Here is an 18,640-nt window from a genome sequence, read left to right as displayed (position 1 = left end):
ACCCCCTCACACAGAATTCACAAGAGCCTTGGCAGTGCCTTAAGTCCATACCCAAGCATATGCCCCGGGAAACTTCTCATATTAAATCTTTCCAATAGTACAGTGCTAGGATTTCAAGTAATGGAGATGGGACCAAAACAGCTGACCCCAAACACTCTCTAAATCCACATGAAATCTCATTCCCTAGGCATATGCTATAGGACACACAGTCTGGGAGTACTAGAAAGCACATAGGATCTGGAGTCAGAAGACCTGGGTTCATGATTTAGCCCCACTACTTACTAGCTATTGGGATTTTACCTTTTTGAACCTGTTTTCACATCTGTAAGGTGGGAATATGAATTCTTGACCTGGCTTTCTCACAAGGTTAATATGGAAAATTAAAGTGATTTTCAAACGAAAATGTTATTTAAAGGAATCATCATTTAGATTTGACATCTAAGGCTGACCCACCACCCAATACACATGCAGGGTAGCTGAGCTTCAATTCTGGCAGGACTTAAAGGTGTGGCCCTTTAATGCCTTCAGTTTAAAGGGCCTGAGACAGACACTGTAGGAAAGAGTAAGGAGCTGGGAGCAAGAATCTGCACTCATTCAGTCTAGACGGCTTGACTGTGGGTCATCTCTCATCCAACTGTACAGGAAGATGTACGGGATGAAGTCTGGAGAGTAAGTGCTGGGATATTTGACTCTGGCAGCAAATAGGAGGATTTGGGGAAGAGGAGGAAGTCAGGGGAAAAATAAAAGTGGAAGAGATACTGCCCTGTCAAACTGGAACTTGTTCTGTCCTACTAAAGGGTGTCTGTGAAGACCCCCTTCCACAATGTCCTCTCCTCCAAAACCTCCCACACAGTTGTCTTCTTCCCAGAGCCTAGATTCCTGCTGGGGTGGTAAAAAAAAAAAGCATATAGTAACCTAGACCAATGCCCTCACTTTATGAATGGGGAAAGTGAGGCTCAGAGAAGAAATGCATTTTTTTTCTAAATTACATGGTTTGTTAGTGGTGGAACTAAGACTAGAATCTCTTTCTTCTAACCTCCAGCCCAAGGCTCTCTGCACTATACCAGATGACCAGTGCTCATACATGCACATATACATACATGCGTACATATGGATGGGGCACAGTAAAAGAGAAGAAAAAGCTATTGGCCTCTTCTGTTCGCACACTTTCAGGAAAGGAGCCAGAGGACTCCTCTCGCAGGCACATACTCCTCCCTTCCATACTCCTCCTTTCCCCAACACCAGCAGCAGCAGATAGCAAACACCTGAGGTTTGATGAAACTGCTCCCCCTGCTCCCCCAAAAGTGGCTAAAATGGTATGATTCAAGCCCAGGCAAGATCTCCATGCCCTCTTGCCTCCCATCAGGAGAGCACACCTCTTAGTGCACTTAACCCAGGCAGAATGATGCTCAAACCCAGAACTCCAGGCATCCATCTTTCCTGCTGATTCAAGTTCTATCTAGTAAGTACAACATCAAGCAACCTAACAGGAAACAGTAGAGCGAGAATCCTAGCGCAGGAGTTGTGAATGCAACAGATAGCTGTGGAAGGTCCATCAAACCCTTCTGCCTGATTGTCCCTGGGACCTACAAGCTTCCCCATCCCATCTTCAGTCCTATAAGCCTGTGTGCCAAATACTCACTTTGTCACTATTATCAGGTTGGTGATAAAAAGGTGGGTTACCTGATAAGAACGCAAGGCTCTACAAACTTCCCTGGGTCTTCTCCAGGGTACCAACACTCTCCTCCCACTCACCTTCCCCAACATTAGTAATCATCTGTCTAGCAGTTCAGAATCTGTAAAACACCAATTTCCTAGCACCCACCCGTACACGTATACCCCCACCCTGTGTTCAAGCACCATATGGATGAGTACTTCAAATTCCATCCAGAAGGCTCAGCTGCCTAAAGGGACCTAGGAGCAACTCCACAGGAGGAAAAACAGAACAAAACCAGAGAGCCAGGTCTTTTGGACTGGAGGAAGCACACTGTTGGCAAAGAGTCATATAACAAAGGATAAGCTCCTGCAAGACACACACACAGACACAGACACACACACAAGCCCCTTCCCAGGAGCATGTCACTTTCTCCATTCTTAGTCCCCCAAAAGAAGGTAACAACACCTGTACAAGGCCAGCCTGTCCAGATAAGAGCAAGACAGAAAAACAGAAATTCAGGCCTCAACTAGCTATCCCCTATGTCAGATATGCCTCTTTCCCACAGGCCTTCTAGACCATTTCAGGGAGTGCCCCCTTGAGGTTGCTCAGGACTCCGGCCTCACCCTTCCACTTGTCTTCCTGAGCTTTCTACTCGCTATCATTCCCTCACTATGGACAAGGATACCTCAGAGATCGGTGGCCAGAGTCCAACAAGGAAGAAATTAGCGTACCGAACACTTCGGAGGATCCATTTGAAACCAGCTAAGATCTGTGACTGAGCATCAGAAAGCACCAAGTTGAGTAAGGAGGCCTGTGGTGCCCTCCTCAGGTGGGAGTGAAATATCCCTTCCCCTTTCAACCAGGAGACACGCACTCAAAAAACACCCTGTTCCACCTAAACTTAATTCCAGATTTAGAATCCAAAGTGTCAACTGAACAACACATATCAGTTCTCTTCCATGCCAGCAAGGCGGCAGCCTAGCCCTTTGGGGACTTCTCCTGGCCTAAAGCCAGGCCTAGGAACAAAGATATGTATGCCCTTTTGTTGGTGACCTCTGGGAATCAAATGTTCTAAAAGGGGCAGACTTCCAAAGCTCCAATCTGTTTCTGCGAGTTCAAAAATGCCCCATCCTCTAGGATTTCCTACATCCTGGGATATAGCAGAGTAGAAATCTTCTGAAAAGGATTCCTATTCACCCCCAAGCTGACCTGTCCAAGCCTCTTCAGAAGTGGGTGAGGGTTGGGTGGGAGGTGGGGGGCGTTGATGTGCAAGAAAGGCCCTGACACTGTTTTCAACAAGGAAAAGAGAACAACTCCCTGAACCGATATCAGGCCAGCCAGATAGCACATTCTCTGTAAGACTGATTTCCTGACAGGTATTCCAAGCTAGCATATTCTCATAGACAGATTGGCCAGGCAGGGTTTGAGTAAATATGAGTCAACCCACATGGGGGCAAACTAATGACCACATCAAAAAACCTTCAGTCACAATAATTACCACTTATCTAATGCCTACGACACAGATGCTAGTTTAATCCAATTCTCGAAAGAACCATTCATGAGACCCATTTTATGGGCTCAAAGAGATTATCTTACTTATCCAAGGTCACACAGCTGCTAAGCTGCAGAATAGAGTTTTGAACTCAGGTATGTCTCCTTTCAGAGTTGTGATCTTTTCACTAACCCCTCGGGCTGCCTCCCTTACACATTGGAAGAAAGACTTTTAGTGAAACCTTGACCTGGGCGATAACTAAGAGATGTGCTGGTGCCTCTCTGTAACTCTCCCCTATCCACTAGGCATCCCTATCTTGAACCTTACCAGGAATGATTTTGAAGAGCGGGTGGGAGTGGGGTGGATCTCAGATTCCAGGTCAAACGGGGACCTCACTCCACGAGAGAACCCTTGGCCCCAACACCCCTTCCACGGCCCGCGCCGCATTCACAACGGTCCCAGGCACCCAATTTCCCCACACCTCAAGCTACCCTCCACCCCAGACTTCTCCACCCCTTCCAGCCCTAGTTCTGCATCCCCCGTCCTCGCCACCGAAGACCACCGGCCCCAGGCCTTACCGCAGGTGGGCGGATCTTGCAAATGCCCGACTTCTCCGCGATGGGTCTGATTTTCGCGATGTAGCCAAGGGGGTCTCGGAACTCGGCCCAGCTAGGCTCGAACACCGGGCACTCCGGCGGCGGAAGGAAGTCATCGGAGCCCGGCTCCATGGTGGGCCCTAGGACTGGAGAGCTCGGACCGCCCTTAAGGACTCATGGCGGCCGCCGCTGTGTGAAGCCGAGACACTGCTCGGAGACTAGGCCCTAAGCGGAGCGGCCGCCGCCCGCCGAGGGCCCAGGGGGCGTGTGGCTGCCGCGCTCTGAAAGGCTCAGGCTGACGTTATTGCTACCGCTTCTTCGTCCTGCTCCGTTCTTTCCAAACTCTGCCGCTGCCTCCCAAATACTGCAGTATCCACCACTACCACAGTTACCTCCCAAACGCCGGGGCCTTCCCCGCCGCCGCCGCCATCTTGGTTTGTCAGCGTCTCCACCTCTCACCACAACAAACCGGATCCCTCCGCGGGGTGTCTCTCTGAGCCTCGCATACCTTGCCTGACGCTAAGCCTAGGAAGCTCTCATTCCGTGGGGACCAAGTTGAATCGGCTAGCGTGGGTTCCCTGTTTGGAAGCGGGAACTCAAAAGTACCTCCCAGATTGAGAGCAAATAGTCCTCCTCAGCGGCGGAGGAACAAGGTTGTAATTAAAATGCCGGATCCTTTTTCCGGATGGACCGGCGGTGCACGTTTAAAGGCCAGTGGTGCGCATGCGCGTTATGGAGAGAGACCGGAAGAGGAGCTGGCGTTGTTGGGTGGTGGGCCTAAACTGACACCCCTTCGATGACCTCACCTCTGGCGCGAGCCCCGCCCCCACGGCCACTCCTCCCGGGTCTTTCCGGTGCGGACCACGGAAGATGGATTCGGGTTCCTGATTGGGAGGAGCCCTTTCTGCTCGCCCTCAGGTGGTGGGAGTCGTATTGGGCTCTTCGTTCTAAGCGCTGATACGACTGGGGCTTTGAAAGAAGGAAGGCAGGAGGGTGCTTACTCCCCTGGGATTATGGGTTTTTAGAATCCTGAGTCCCAAGAAGAGGATGGAAATATTTCGCCTAAGATTATGCGTAGAGATCTCCCAGATGGTGCTTCCATTCTTAACTCTCAAGGAATCATTGTCAATCAACATTTTAATGAACACTTTCAAAATGTTTTGTATGCACTTCCATCGTGTGCACATTTGTGGCATGTAGTGCTACAAATTAAACCTGTGTGTGTATGTACACATACATATATATATATAATATATATACAATTGGATGTTTAACAGCAGCGTATTTATTACCCTTCCAGTGCTTATCATATGAAACACCTTGTGTTTGCCCATTTGTGAGCCTGCTGTGTACTTTTCAAACGTGTGTACACGGATTTATTTGTGCATAGTCCCCGTTATGCATTTGAGTATCTATTGTGTATACAGCTATTGTGATGTGCAGCTTCTAAATTTATTGGACCTATGAATGAACCTCAAGCCAGTAATTTTCTCATACATCAGGCATCTACTGCATTTGAGGATTATTTATGTTATGTTATTAATCAGTTGTGGGCCTACTGCATACAGTTTAGAAACCTACTGTGCACATATTAGAATATTTGTGCACATGCTGATTTAAGTGCTTATTTTGTGTTCCCCCATCAGACTAACTTCCTCAAGGGCAGGGACCTTGTGGCTTATACATCCATAGCACTTAGAATGGTAAGCAGTAAATTAATGTTGCATAAACAAAATTACATATGTATTTTTGAGGAGTTTAGTGTATAGTGGCTGAAAATAGTGTATACTCTTTGCAGACATTTCCTGTGTATATTTAACATCTGTTATAAGTTTGAATATATTTCAAGGGGATGGAGAGTGTCATTCCTTCATTCAGTTAACTGTTTCTCATCACATACTGTGTCCCAGTCAGGTACATCATTCTGCCTACTTTAGGACTGAGCTAAGGACATCCTTTCTGAGGGAATGGAGCACATATTGGTAGGAACTCACGGGCGGGGGAGGGGGAGTGTGTGTTGCAGAGAAGTCTGACTTCTAGTACTACCAGCTCTGTCATTTTCTAGTTATGAGAACTTGGGCAAACTTCTGAAACTGAAATGAGGATGGTAATACCTACCTTGCAGGATTGTTGTCCAGTATCTGGCACATAGCCGCCCCTCAACATCTGTTAACTTATTTTTCTAGGTGTTGGCAACCAATATGTCAAAACTCATTAAGAATTTCTTTTGTGCCAGGCATTGTGCCAGTGATTTCACATTTTTTAATCATTTCAATCCTTATATTACCTTTAATGTTTGGTATCTTTATTCCCATTTGGCTTGTGAGGAAATTTGTCCCAAGAATTGGAAATAGTGACATCTTTCTAGGTTTCTAGGTATCAGAGGAAGTTTTCATCCCTTTCCCCTAGAAACACAGGTGAATGAACCAACTGAACAACTCTCTGGATAGGAAACAAAGCTAGGCAAGGTGATATTAACAACAGTAAAATCACTAGCATCTCCCATGTGTAAGCATCTGACAGCCCACACAGCTCTTTCATATCAATTATTTCCTTTAATCTTTGTACCAGTCATGGGAAAGATGTAGGTTGATTTTCCCATTGTGTAGATGAGAAACCAATTTCCAGAAAGAGTAATTTGTACAGCTGTTACACTGGAAGTTGTTGACTCCTGGTCAAATGTTCTTTCTGTAATTTGCCCTCACCAGGAATGAAACTGGGAGAAAAAGGGGTGAGGAGAATGAAGAAGGTGGGAGAATATGCCTAGGCTGAAGAAAATTTGGTATTTCCATCTGGAGGCAGCTCAGCAAAAAGCAAAGAGCATGAATCAAGAGTCAGGAGAGGGCCTCCCTGGTGGCGCAAGGGGTTAAGATGCAACCCATGACACTATCCGCAGCTGCTGCAGCACAAGTTTGATCCCCGGCCAGGGAGCAACCCACAGCAGACCTCTCCTGACTTGCCCACTGCTCCCCTCAGCAGTGTGTTTCAGTAGATCTGCCTGTTCTGTTCCCCACTCTGTCTCTGGTGAATCCTCTCACACCCTCCCATACCTCTGCCCTATACCCCAGTTCTTGTATGCAAAAATAAATAAATCTTTGGAAAAAAAAAAAAAAAACAGGAGACCAGTTTGGGAACTCAGCTCAGCCAAGACTCCCCATAGCCTTCTCTGAGTTCCTTAGCTCAGACACCTGAGAACAAATGGAAGGGGAATTGGAAATTGCATACAGTCTTTGAAGTCAGTCAGAACCAATGCATTCACAGATATTTATTAAATTCCTACTATGCACCGGGCACTGTTCTGCGCACTGGGAATATATGATGACCAAGACAGACATGGTCCCTGCTTTCCTAATGCTGACATTCACCCACCGATGTCTGCCAAGTATCTCAATCTTCCTAAGCCTTGATTTTTCTTTTTATTTATCCAATGAGGTTAAATAATCCCTTCCACACAGGGTTGTTATGTAGAGATAAGGATGACTGCCATGCACCAAGGGCCAAGTGCTATGAATTAAATCTTATTACCCCTTTTTAACAGATGAGGAGACTGAAGCTCAGAGAAGTATAAACTTACCCAAGTCACATGGTTAATAAGAGGCAGAGCCAGAATTCAAACTTAGGTCTGAGTGCCTGTAATAGTCTTAGACGGTGCCCTGCCCACCACTATCCTGAGTAAAGTATTCAGGAAACAGATTTCCTTGGGTTTTGCTAGGGACCAACCTAATTCTGGACACTGAAGAGTTAAAAAATGGGAAGCACCAGGAAGTTCACCCTGGAGGAAAGACTGGCTTGGCTTACCCACCCAAGCTGAGAAGAGAGTCTGGCATGAAGCTGATGCCAAGCCATGACTGGAAGAGTTGGCTGGGCTCCTGACCACACTCACCCCATCCATGTTTTCTGGAAGAACTGGATGAGAGTAACTTTATATCTCACTTGTTCAATTTGTAAAATAGGGTCTCTTCCAGTTCTAAAATAGGTATAAGCTGTGCGTTCTAACTTCTAAATTGTTCTGGAATCTATCCCTTTCTCCCCCATGCCATTTTCTAATCTATTCCCTGCAAGAGCCAGTTACTAACTCTAGCCTGGGTTTAAAAAGCATCCTCAAGAGATGTGGAGAAAAAGGAACTCTCCTACATTGCTGGTGGGAGTGCAAACTGATCCAACCACTAGGGAAAGCTGTGTGGAGGTTCCTCAAACTACTACAAATGGAGCTACCATATCATCCAGCAATTCCATTCCTAGGAATCTACCCAAAGGACACAAAAAACATTCATTCAAAAGGATACCTGCACCCCTATGTTTATTTTATTTTATTTTTTTGTGTGGGACCCTTGCCGGCGGCCGGGGAACGAACCGGCGCTGCAGAGGCTGCAGGCAGCCTTGCAGCCCAGTGCTCAACCGCTGCACCACCAGGAGAGGCCCACCCCTATGTTTATTGCAGCACTATTTATAATAGGTAAGATATGGAAACAACCCAAATGCCCAAGAATAGATGACTGGATCAATAGATGACCGGTATATATACACAGTGGAATATTACTCATCAATCAAAAATTATAAACTCATGCCATTCACAGCAACATGGATGGAGCTAGAAGGGATCATGCTCAGTAAAATAAGTCATTAGGAAAAAGAAAAATATTGGATGGTTTCACTTATAGGAGGACTATAGGGGAACCAAACAAGGGATTGGGGGAAAAATAATAACAAAAAAAATCAGCAATTGGGGGACTATGGTGATGGTGCACAGATGAATTGATGGTGGGAATTCTATGGGGACTACACCTGAGAGGAGAAAGCAAACATTGTACAAAAATGAACAATGATGTAAAATATATGATAATAAAATATATTAAAAAAATAAAAAGCATCCTCAAGGTATCTCCATGAACTCATGGTTATAGGTATACATAATACATATGTATATAGAGAGAAATAGATGGATATTATGTGCTTAATAATAACAATGATATATTCAAAATAATCCCAAATAAATGATGATGGTGGTAGATTATAACTCATTGAGCAAAACAAAAATCTCCAACTTCACACTGATATAAATAAATAAGGGAAAAGGGAAAGTCCTCTCTTACAAGAATGATGAAGTTAGAAAATCATCAATAAAAGTTTAACCTTTCCCTAAATGAAAAGAGCAAACTCTTAAAATATAGGTATAACATTTAGTACCAAATTCTTGGTTCCTAAATCCCAATTTCCATTAAATAAAAACTAAAATGCCTTAGAAAATGCTGACTCCAAAGCTAGGGCAGCAAAAGTACAAGATGGGTCTGGAGCATCTGGTAGGGCCAGAAAACAAAGCAGTGCTCAAAGAACTATGGAGCTCCACCCAAAGGACACAGCAGCCACCTCAGAGGTTTCTGCTGGTCAAACCCGGACACACGGAACATCAAAATAAAGATATTAATGGGTTATATAGAACTCACCGGATAAAATAGACAACCATGAGTTCATGAGGCTAAACATAAATAAATGTAAGTGAAGGGAAAGTTCTCCCTTATAGTGGAAAGCCACCTAATATGTGTCAAAAGAATGATGCCATTTAGAAATCACCATTTGGAAACCTGGAGAATCATCTGTGAGTGCTAAAACTGGTGTGAGGAGTTACAGGACGTTTACAGCAGTCCCTTCTTATCCATGAGGGATATGTTTGAAGACCCCCAGTGGATTCCTAAAACTGCAAATAGTACTTTACTTTCTATATACTGTGGTTTTCTTCATACCTACCTACAATACCTATCTATAATACATACCTACCTATGATAAAGTTGAACTTATAAATTAGGCACGGTAAGAGATCAACAACACTAATAATAACACAGAATAACTGTAACAATACATACTGTAATAAACATCATGTGGATGTGGCCCTTTCCCTCAAAATAACTTCTTCTAAGTAGTATTTTTGGGCTGTGGTTGACAGTGGTAACTGAAACTACAGATAAGGGGGGACTACTGTGCATAATTTCAATGCGTCACTCCACAATGTACTCCCAAACGACAAAAGGAAAAACAGTAATCTTACAATGGAGGCACTGTGTATCCCAGTGTGACCCCTGGTTTTATTTTAGGTCCCCCTGAGGTGGGGGTGAGACAGCCTGTGAGCAAGAGGAATGAGGATATGTGCACTGTCCTTATCGATGCTCTGGGCTATGTGGTGGCCGATGCCGGGGCCGCTGTCTCCCACTCCTTTCTCACTATTCCACTAGCATCACAGAATTGCACACCTGCAGGCTGTTGCAAATACTGCTCCCTCTGACAAATGCCCTTCTTTACCAGGCTCATTCCTGCTCCCCCTTCAAGACTCAGCTAAAATCCCCAAGTTGAGTTTTTCCCTTCTTTACCGCCCCCCAAATGTTGTGCTTCCTTCTAGGCCTGCACTTTTAATATATAGTATTGACATTATCCCTGCTAGGCTGTCCACTCCTGAAGGTCTTGTGCTGCCCTGTCCACTGTGGTGACCATGTGGCTATTTAAATATTTTATTTTATTTTTTTTTTTTTATAGAGGCATGTTTTATTTATTTATTATTTGTTTGTTCATTTGTTTTGTTTATACATGCACTGGGTACAGTCAGAAGCGCGGGAGGGTGAGAGAATTCACCAGAGCCAGAGCGGGGAGCAGAACAGGCAGAAGGACCGAAGTACACTGCTGAGGGAGCAGCGGGTGGCAGGAGAGGTCTGCGCACCATGTGGGACCTCCTCCGGTGGCCGGGAGCAGCCGGGAATCGAACCGGCGCCGCAGAGGCTGCGGGCAGCTTCGCAACCCAGCGCTCTACCGCTGCGCCATGTGGCTATTTAAATTAAAAAAATGTAGGCCCCCAGTTGCACTAGCCACATTTCAAGTACTCAGTAGCCAATTAAATAAGTCAACCAATGCAATGTGGCTAGAGGGTTACTATAGTAGATGACACAGATATAGAACGTTTCTATCATCACAGAAAGACCTATAGGATCATACTAGTCGAGGTCAAAGATAAGAACTCTATGAGTTTCTAGGAACTTTGGCCTTTGTTATGTGTTGTCCCTCCCAGCCATATCCCCCAAAAGACTGGTTATATAACCTTTGAAATGATGTCAGTCAACAGGCTTCTTGTCTTCAGGTTCCTCAAAGAAATGAGGAGGTGAGGAGTTGCACTATCCCTCCCCAGTCTGGAAGGTGAACTTCCTGGAAGAGGGGAGGTTGGGGCAGAGATAGCCCAGTGCTGGGCCTGCAATGAAGAGGAGAGCTTAGGAAAGAGATGGAGCTGGAAGCATGAGGAGGTCTCAGAGAGTACACAGGTTATATCAACTAATAAATCAACCAATGAAAAGATACCTTACTCTAAGATTTAGCTTAGAAAGAACTGATCAACCATTCATTCATTGAAATCAACAAAATTTTAGCATCATCAGTGCTGTGTCAAGTATTATGCTGGGCAATGTTCTGAACAGAGATGATTCAGACCAGTGTCACCAGCAAGCCACTTATGGTCTGGTGGGGAAGATAGATTATGGCATGAAAGACCTCAGAGAATGTGATGAGGGCACATTTTTGACAGATGAGTCCTCTAAGTCCATCAGCATCAGGGATGTTGGGGGGGGGGGCACCTGTGGGCAGGGGTGGGGAGGTGCAGATAAAATGCTGAGGTTAGAAATTTACACAGAGGCCTTTTCAGGGAATAGTGAGTGGATGGTCCAAGTGTGGGTGAGGAATGAAAGTTAGAACTACAGAGATTGGCTGAGATCACATATTGGAGCATCTCCAGTGTCAAGACAAGGAGTTTGCACTTGATTCTGTAGGTGGCCAGGAACAGTTCACTGTGTGTCTAGCAGGAGGTAGGTATTTCATAAGTATCTATTAATAATTTCCCTGCAAGATCAGGCTCCTCATTTGTAGGTGAAAGATGGGCTATATAATTTGCCAAAGGCAACACAGTCAAATCTGTGACAGAGCTGGGATTTGAGTACTAAAAGCTGAGCTCTGGGAAGACAAAACCAGCATTGAATAGAAAGTGGGAGAAGGGAGAACAACCAAATGGCAGTCCAGTTTGGTTCACCAAGGAAGGAACCAAAAAGATGCTAATTGGACTTGATTCTGGACCCTCTGTGTCTAAGTTCTTTAAACACTCAGGTCTGGTCCTTACAGGGGCCTCAAATGCTTAGATGGCCCAGATGTTGCCTTTGCTTAAACAAGCATTCGGGGAAGAAAAGAAAGACTGGCTCAAGCTGCTAAAGAGTAGTGCCATTAAACCATTCCTTGTTAGAGGTCATTCCAGATTATAAGAAGGTACCAAAGGTATGTACTTACTGCTGCTCCTGGAGATCCTGCTGATCCTAACCAAGAGCCATCACTCTGCCCCATCAGTGGTGCTGGAAATATGTTCATTTCATAGGGAGGCAGTTTGGGGGGCTGCTGGTAAGGGGTCTGGCCTAGATGTCAGAAACCCCCATCCTGTCTTGATGTGTGGCCTTGGGAAAGACCCTGCCCATCTCTGGCCTGTCCTCCTTTGTAAACTAAAGAAAGCCCAATGATCTGTTATCTAACATCCTACAGCACTCTTATATTGTGTCCAGCCCTTGGCTTCCTGGACAGGTCACCGCCCACCCCCATTCTCAAGAACAGGAATGTGGCTAGCAGCAGGGAGGGGAGAATGGAGGGAAGGGCTCCAGGGCAAAGCCAGATCAGCCACAGGAAGGGTGAGAATAGATGCCACAAGAGTAGAAGGAAGTATCTGACCCATGGAAGGACGAGAAGGGAACTAACTTGCTGAGCACTCTAAGCTGACTGCTTCACATAATCATGTAATCATCACAACTCCATGAGGAAATGACTTATCACCAAGTTCCAAACTGAGGAAACCGAGGCTCAGAGAGGGTACCTCTCCCAAGTGCACATGGCTAGCAAAGGAAAACCCCAGGATTTCAATTGGGCCAACTGCAAAGCCCATACTCTTGCCTTTCTGTCATGCAAACTGTGAATGAAAAGGGATAGAAAGACCTCCCTCATCTCCTCCTCCCACCCACCCAAAGCATCTTGCCCACCCAGTTGCCTGAGCTTCTAACATTACCACCTCACCTCCCTGGGCTAAGGCCTCTCTCTCCCTGGGCTCTGCCACGGGGGAGGGGGCATAAGTAGGAGGCAGAGGCGGGAGGTGAGCACAAGGTCTTTTATGCGGCATCAAATATACATTCTTATATACAAGGAGGAAAAAAAGACAATGCCTGAACCCCATCTCCTCTCCAAACAGCCCTCCCACTGCTGCCCGTCCCCACCCCCAAGCCCTGGGGTCCCTTAGTACAGCCAGGGTCTGTCTGTTTTTACTGCAGCCATTGATGGAAAGGGGAGAGGGAGGCAGGAGCTGAGAAAGGAGTTGGATGTGTAGGGCAAGAAGAGGAGCTGGGGCATGTAAAAAAACATATTTATAATAAATAAACAGGGCTGGAAAGGGACTAGAGAGGCAGCAGAGATTTTGACGTACAGGACTCAGGCATCCTGGCTCCCAGGCCCCGCTCTGATGGCTTCAATCTCTGCCTCCGGAAGCACATCTTGGGCTCATGATGGCCCTCTGGGAGCCTCTCTCCCCAGGGCTGGTGCTGGGTACCCTGCCCCAGCGAGGTTTGTGTGTGGGCAATATCTATAAAGTGCATTGTCTTCAGTTGTAGGTGGGGGAGGTATAGGGAATGGGGGGGGCATGCACTATGGGTGAGGGAGGGCGGTGCCCTTCTCATCCCAGACCTGAGCCCCCCCCCGCCAAGAAAAAAAACCTGTCTAGATTTTGATCAGGGTAAGAATGTTGCAAGGAGAGGCAAGGTCCTGGAGCTGAAGAGGCCTGGGTTGGAACCCAGTGGAGAAAGGGCATAGACTGGCCCTGGAGAGGAAGCACTGCCCCATCTGGGGGCCTACAGAAGTGGGGCCATACCCAGTGAGTACACTGACAGTCCATGAACTCCTAGAGACACATGGAGGTGTGTTGCCTGGCTCTGAAGTCAGAGTGTGGGCCAAGCCAGCTGAGGTTTGACCACAACTCTACAGAGCTGCCTCCTAGCCCTGTGCAGCTAGAGGAATCCCGGGGAAGCCTTCACCTTCACCGCTCCTGACCCTGCCCTTCCCTACCAGTCAGAGCTGATAGGGAGCTGACATTGGCCCAGAGGTCTGAGGCCACCCAGCTAGACCTGGGGGGTGGGGAGAAGGATGAAGAGAGGAAGAAGAGGATGAGGATCTCTGAAAGGTCCTCACCACTCCCCAGAGCTAGAGAGCCTAGCATCCAGGCTTCAAGTGGCAAGGATCCTCAAATCTGGAAGGAAACCCTGTGGCAACTGTCAGGGGTTAGAGGAGAGGTCCGAGGCAGGGAGGAAGTGGGGAAAAGAACATTTCCATGTGTGTATATATTTTGGAAAAACTGAGGAAGCAGAGAAGGTGCAAGGTCCTTCTCTTATAGAGTCCCCAGACCTCCCTGGGCCCCCCAGCTCACTCTCTCCATTCATCAGACCACGGTGCTGATCCGGCTTGGCTTGGACTTGGGGTTTGCAGAGGGTGGATTGGCCGTGCCAGGGGGACCAGAGGCGTGCAGTGGGCCGTGGGGGGAGGTGGGAGGCAGTGGTGAGTGCGGGGTATGGGGTGAGGGTGGAGGTAGGGGTGGGTAGGAGGGGTGGGTGGGATGGGTGAGTGTGGTGACAATGGCGACTGTGGGTGGTGGGGATGGAATAGGAGCCCCCTGGTGGCCGGGACCCAGGGCCCCCAGTGGCCCCTGTTGCTGGCATCATCTGTGGGTGGTGGCTGAAGATGAAGTGCTTAGGGCCCTGTTTGTGGGCTGGAGGGTGCTGGGGGGCAGGACTGTACAGGGGCAATGGGGAAGTGGGCTGGTGCAGGGGGTGGCGGCCATGGTGGAGCAAATTGAGGGTGTCCACCGGCTCCCCTTCTGGGAGCCCTGCCTGGCCGGCCCAAGGTATAGTGCTGCGGACCTGGGACTGGGCCATGGGCATGGAAGTGGCGATGTGGCCCCACAGGTGGGGCTGAGGCGGGAGGTGGTGGAATGGAACCCAACTGGGGCAGGGGTGGGGGCTGCTGAGGAGGTGGGGGGAGAGGAGGTTGCTGGGGTGGGAGGTAGGGCGGTGGGGCAGGGCCTGGTCCTTGGCAATACTGGGCATGCAGGGCCTGGAGCTTGGACTGCCCATCAGGCAGCACCCCCAGGCCACCATGGCTGTGACCATGGTGGTGGTGGTGGTGGTGGTGGTGGGTGGAAGAAGCAGATGAAGAGGAGGCAGAGGCCTGGCCAGTTGGCGGTGGTGGCATCTGGAGGGGCCCCTTGCCCCGCTTGCTTCCAAATAGGGAGCCCAGGAAGGATGAGGAGTTGGAGACGGGCCTCTGGCTCTTGTACTCCTCTGGCGGCGGGGGTGGGGGCGGAGGTGGCATCCTCTGGTGAGGGCGTGGACTGCTAATAACAGACCCCTGGAAGGGGGGAGGGGGGGGAGTCAGGCCAGTCTAGAAGTCCTAAACCCCCAACCCTTAACTCCACCCCGTCCCTGAGGGCTGGAGCTAGGAACCGCCAGGGCATCATGAAGACCAAGCGACAGTCCTGTACTTGGGCGTGGAGCTCCCCATCTTTTAGAGCTCTGCTCCACTATATCCTCTGAGCCTCAGCTGGGAGAGGAAGAGTCAGTAGTGCCTCCTCCTCATCCCCATTTTGCAGGCAAGGAAAATGTGAGACAGTGACTTGCTCAGGCTCAAAGAGCAGGACTTGGAGGTAAGAGCTTCTCATGATCCAACCCCCAGGGCATCACTACTTGAGGTCAGAGTCAGCCCTGGGGTAGAGAGGGGGTTCTGGAGAGTGGAAGACAGACTGAGAGACAGGGAGAGTGAGGACAGACAGAGTTGAGGACAGATGGAGAGAGTAGTTGGCTGGGAGAGGCAGCCCACGGCTCCCAGCAGGGAAGAGGGGGAAGCAACAGGTCCCCTCCTCCTCTGGAACTCCACAGCGGGTCAGGGCTCATGCAGAGGATAAGTGGGGCAGTAGCTGACACTTACTTCGATGGTGCTGTCCAGCGATCCCACGCTGTTACGCCGCCCCCGCTTCCCTGCACCCACAAGCAAGGAGCCCAGCGTCAGAGCAGCAACCCCCCTCCCCACCCTGCTGGGCACCTGGCCTGGGCCCCTCCGGGAAAGACACCCTTATTCCCTTGCCCCCGTTGAAGAGGGGGAGGAGGTGGGAAGGAGGAGAGTGGAGAAGGAGGATCAAGAGGAGGACAAGATGGTGGAGGAGGAGAGGTGGTACTGGAGAGATAGAAGAGGAAAGAGAGGAGAAGGGGAGCAGCAAGAGAGAGGGGCTAAAACTGTGGCCCCACTTCACACTCCCTGGCCCAACCCCTGGGCTTCACCTGTTCTGACCGGGCTACCAGGCCCCCTGCAGCACAATGCCCAGGATTCTGGATGAAGGCAGGGTACGTGCAGGTGTAGCAGGTAGAGGGAAGGCTGGCGGTAGTGATAGGAGGTAAAGAGGAGGACCCCCAGTCCCGGTCTCCCCAGCCAGGGCAGGGGCCCGGGAGACTTGCCTGCGTCAGAAAGATCTCGAAGGGAACTGCTGAGTGCTCCCCTTTTGAGCCCATCGCCTGCCCCATATGTGTCCTCCAGGCTGCTGCGGGCCAGTGTGCCATTCATTGAGTCCTTAGCCCCACCGGGCTGTGAGGCATTAGGCCGCATCAAACCTTTCTGCTTCTCCAGCTCCGCTGAGTGGCAGTGGGGGAGATGGGGAGCAAAAGTCAGGAACAGGAGTGAGAAACCACCTGACTGCCCCTAGTCCTCTATGGGCCTTCCCCTCCTCCTCACCTGTTCTGTCCCCAGGTCTGTCCCCCCTGGATAGCCTTAGCTACATCTCCTAAGTCCCAGCAGCACCTCACCTTTTCTCACAACATCTCCTCTGGCTCAGTCTTCTTTTTGTCCTTCTTAGGTCCTGCTCCTCCTGCCCTTCTCCCCTTCCTTTCACCCTTCTTACTTCTACTCTCCCTTGCCACTCTCAGTTTGGCCTCCCAACCATCCCTGCCTTCAAAGTGGAGCTTCACAGTGGCTTGTTCTGGCAAGGACGGATGGCCCTTCTAGCACATGCCAAAAGGCAATCTTTCTAGAGTCTTCTCAGTTCTCAGATACCTTGATCCAGAGCACAGGGCTCCTGGAAGGACAGGAGCAGGAAATCAACAGGAATCAACAGCTGTATTATGAGCCATCAGTATGCCATACTTGACCTCACTCAATCCTCACAGTAGTTCCCAGGTTAAATATCATTGTCCACATTTTTTCAAAAGAAAAAACTGAGATTCTGAGAAGTCCTAGAAGCTTGTGCAGGCTTATACAGCTGGGAATAGTGGAGGCCATACTCTGGAAGCAAGTCTACCTGGGGCTAGAGCCCATGTTCACCCAGTCTCCTTATAACTTCCTAGCTCCCTGAGGAGACATTTGTCTATTTCCCTCCTCTCATTTCTTTCTGAATCTTCCCCAGGTTCTTCAGGATCTAGTGAATTGCAATGTGTGACCCTTCCTTGCTGAGGGGCAGTGCAGGTTTCACCAAGGAGCTGTGTGCTGCCTAATGTTTGTGTATGTGTGTGTGTGTGTGTGTGTGTGTGTGTCTCCCCTCCCTCCCCTCCCCTCCCCTCCCTCTCTTCCTCCCTCCCTCCCTCTCTCTTTTTCTTTAACACTTAACTGTGACTGCTTAGCCTGGAGATGAGAAAACTTGGAGGGCATTGGGAAGAATGAAATTTATATATTTTCTATTATCAAAATGACTTGGTGTAGCCCCTGTGGGTCAGGAGGATGGAATACCAGTACTCAGCTCAGGAACTAGGAAGAGGCTGGGAAGGGGAATACCACTTGTTGGACACCGAGGATATTCAACACCACTGTGCTACTAACATGGAAGATGCTCCATCTACCTTAATGCATTAAATCGCCACAACACTCTAGAGGAGATTTTATTACCCCAATTTTTATGTATGAAGAAACTGGGGCTCAAAGAACCAGGCAACTTGCCCCAGTTTACCCAGAAAATAAGTAGCATACCTGGGACCTGAAACTAGAGTCCTACCTCCAACACCCCGATTCTTCTCCCTGCTGCCTTTCAATAGAAGGAAGAGTTAGCTGATAATTAGGAATTGGAATAGCAACCCGAGATTGAGAGGTAATGAATCCCTTGTCAATGAAGGTATTCAAGCAAAGGCTGAAGGGGGTCAAGGGATGAGGGTAGGAAGGTTGGATGAGCTAACCCTCAACTCAGATTCTCAGAGGATGGGATTCTTGGTGTCTGCTGGGCACCAATTAGGAGAGGGGGAAGGAGATGTGGCGGGGCTACTCACACTCCACGCGGTATTTCTCCATCTCCTGCACCTCGGCGATGGATTCACGCAGGTCAGATGTGAAACGCAGCCGGTCCTGGAGGCTGGGGGCATTGAAGATGATGAGGACTTTTCGCTCCCCACCTGGTACTGCCGACAGCAACTTGATCCCAAACTGGTAATCTGTGGGGAAAGGGCAGGTCGGCACATCTGGATGTAAGCAAGGTGGCTTATACAAGAAATTTTTTTTTTAACACCAAACTCTGAGCCAGCCTCCTCGCTGCTAAAGCAACTTCAGCAGCTCCCTTTGGCCCCCACAGTCTCCAAATTCTTGGTAGTCATGGCCCTGTTACTCCCCGTACTTCTGGATGTAAATGCAAACTGAACTCTGGCTGTTCTCTGGGACTCTTTCCTTCATGCCTCTGCTGCCCCACAGGTCACTGGACAAAGTTCCGCTGGCTTAGGACTTCAAAGTGAAGCTAGATCTTCATCTCTTTGGCCCACCAGAAAACATATAAACTGTAATTCTCTGCCAGATCAGGATTCCCTGGACAGACACAAGTCATATTCCACCCTG

At 48.7% G+C, this 18,640-nt stretch overlaps 2 protein-coding genes across 2 annotated transcripts in view; both read right to left on the bottom strand.

Annotated features, from left to right (window-relative positions):
* Positions 1-4,437, bottom strand: part of KDM5C (lysine demethylase 5C) — a 28,319-nt gene extending 23,882 nt beyond the window's left edge. The window contains 1 exon segment of the mRNA XM_037512370.2: positions 3,728-4,437. Coding sequence (XP_037368267.1) covers positions 3,728-3,877 — 150 coding nt within the window. The 5' untranslated portion in view covers positions 3,878-4,437.
* Positions 4,438-12,835: 8,398 nt separating this feature from the next.
* The window catches only part of IQSEC2 (IQ motif and Sec7 domain ArfGEF 2), an 83,721-nt gene continuing 77,916 nt past the window's right edge, over positions 12,836-18,640 (bottom strand). Inside the window, 7 exon segments of the mRNA XM_037512369.2 lie at positions 12,836-14,398; positions 14,401-14,448; positions 14,451-14,628; positions 14,630-15,193; positions 15,770-15,819; positions 16,294-16,467; positions 18,085-18,246. Coding sequence (XP_037368266.1) covers positions 14,229-14,398; positions 14,401-14,448; positions 14,451-14,628; positions 14,630-15,193; positions 15,770-15,819; positions 16,294-16,467; positions 18,085-18,246 — 1,346 coding nt within the window. The 3' untranslated portion in view covers positions 12,836-14,228.

This window comes from Talpa occidentalis, unplaced genomic scaffold (assembly GCF_014898055.3).
Source record: "Talpa occidentalis isolate TD23 unplaced genomic scaffold, MPIMG_talOcc4v2.1 talOcc4.15, whole genome shotgun sequence".
In the NCBI taxonomy this organism is placed as follows: domain Eukaryota; kingdom Metazoa; phylum Chordata; class Mammalia; order Eulipotyphla; family Talpidae; genus Talpa; species Talpa occidentalis.
The sequence above is the reverse complement of the archived record's forward strand: the minus strand, read 5'-3'. Positions and strand labels throughout refer to the sequence as shown.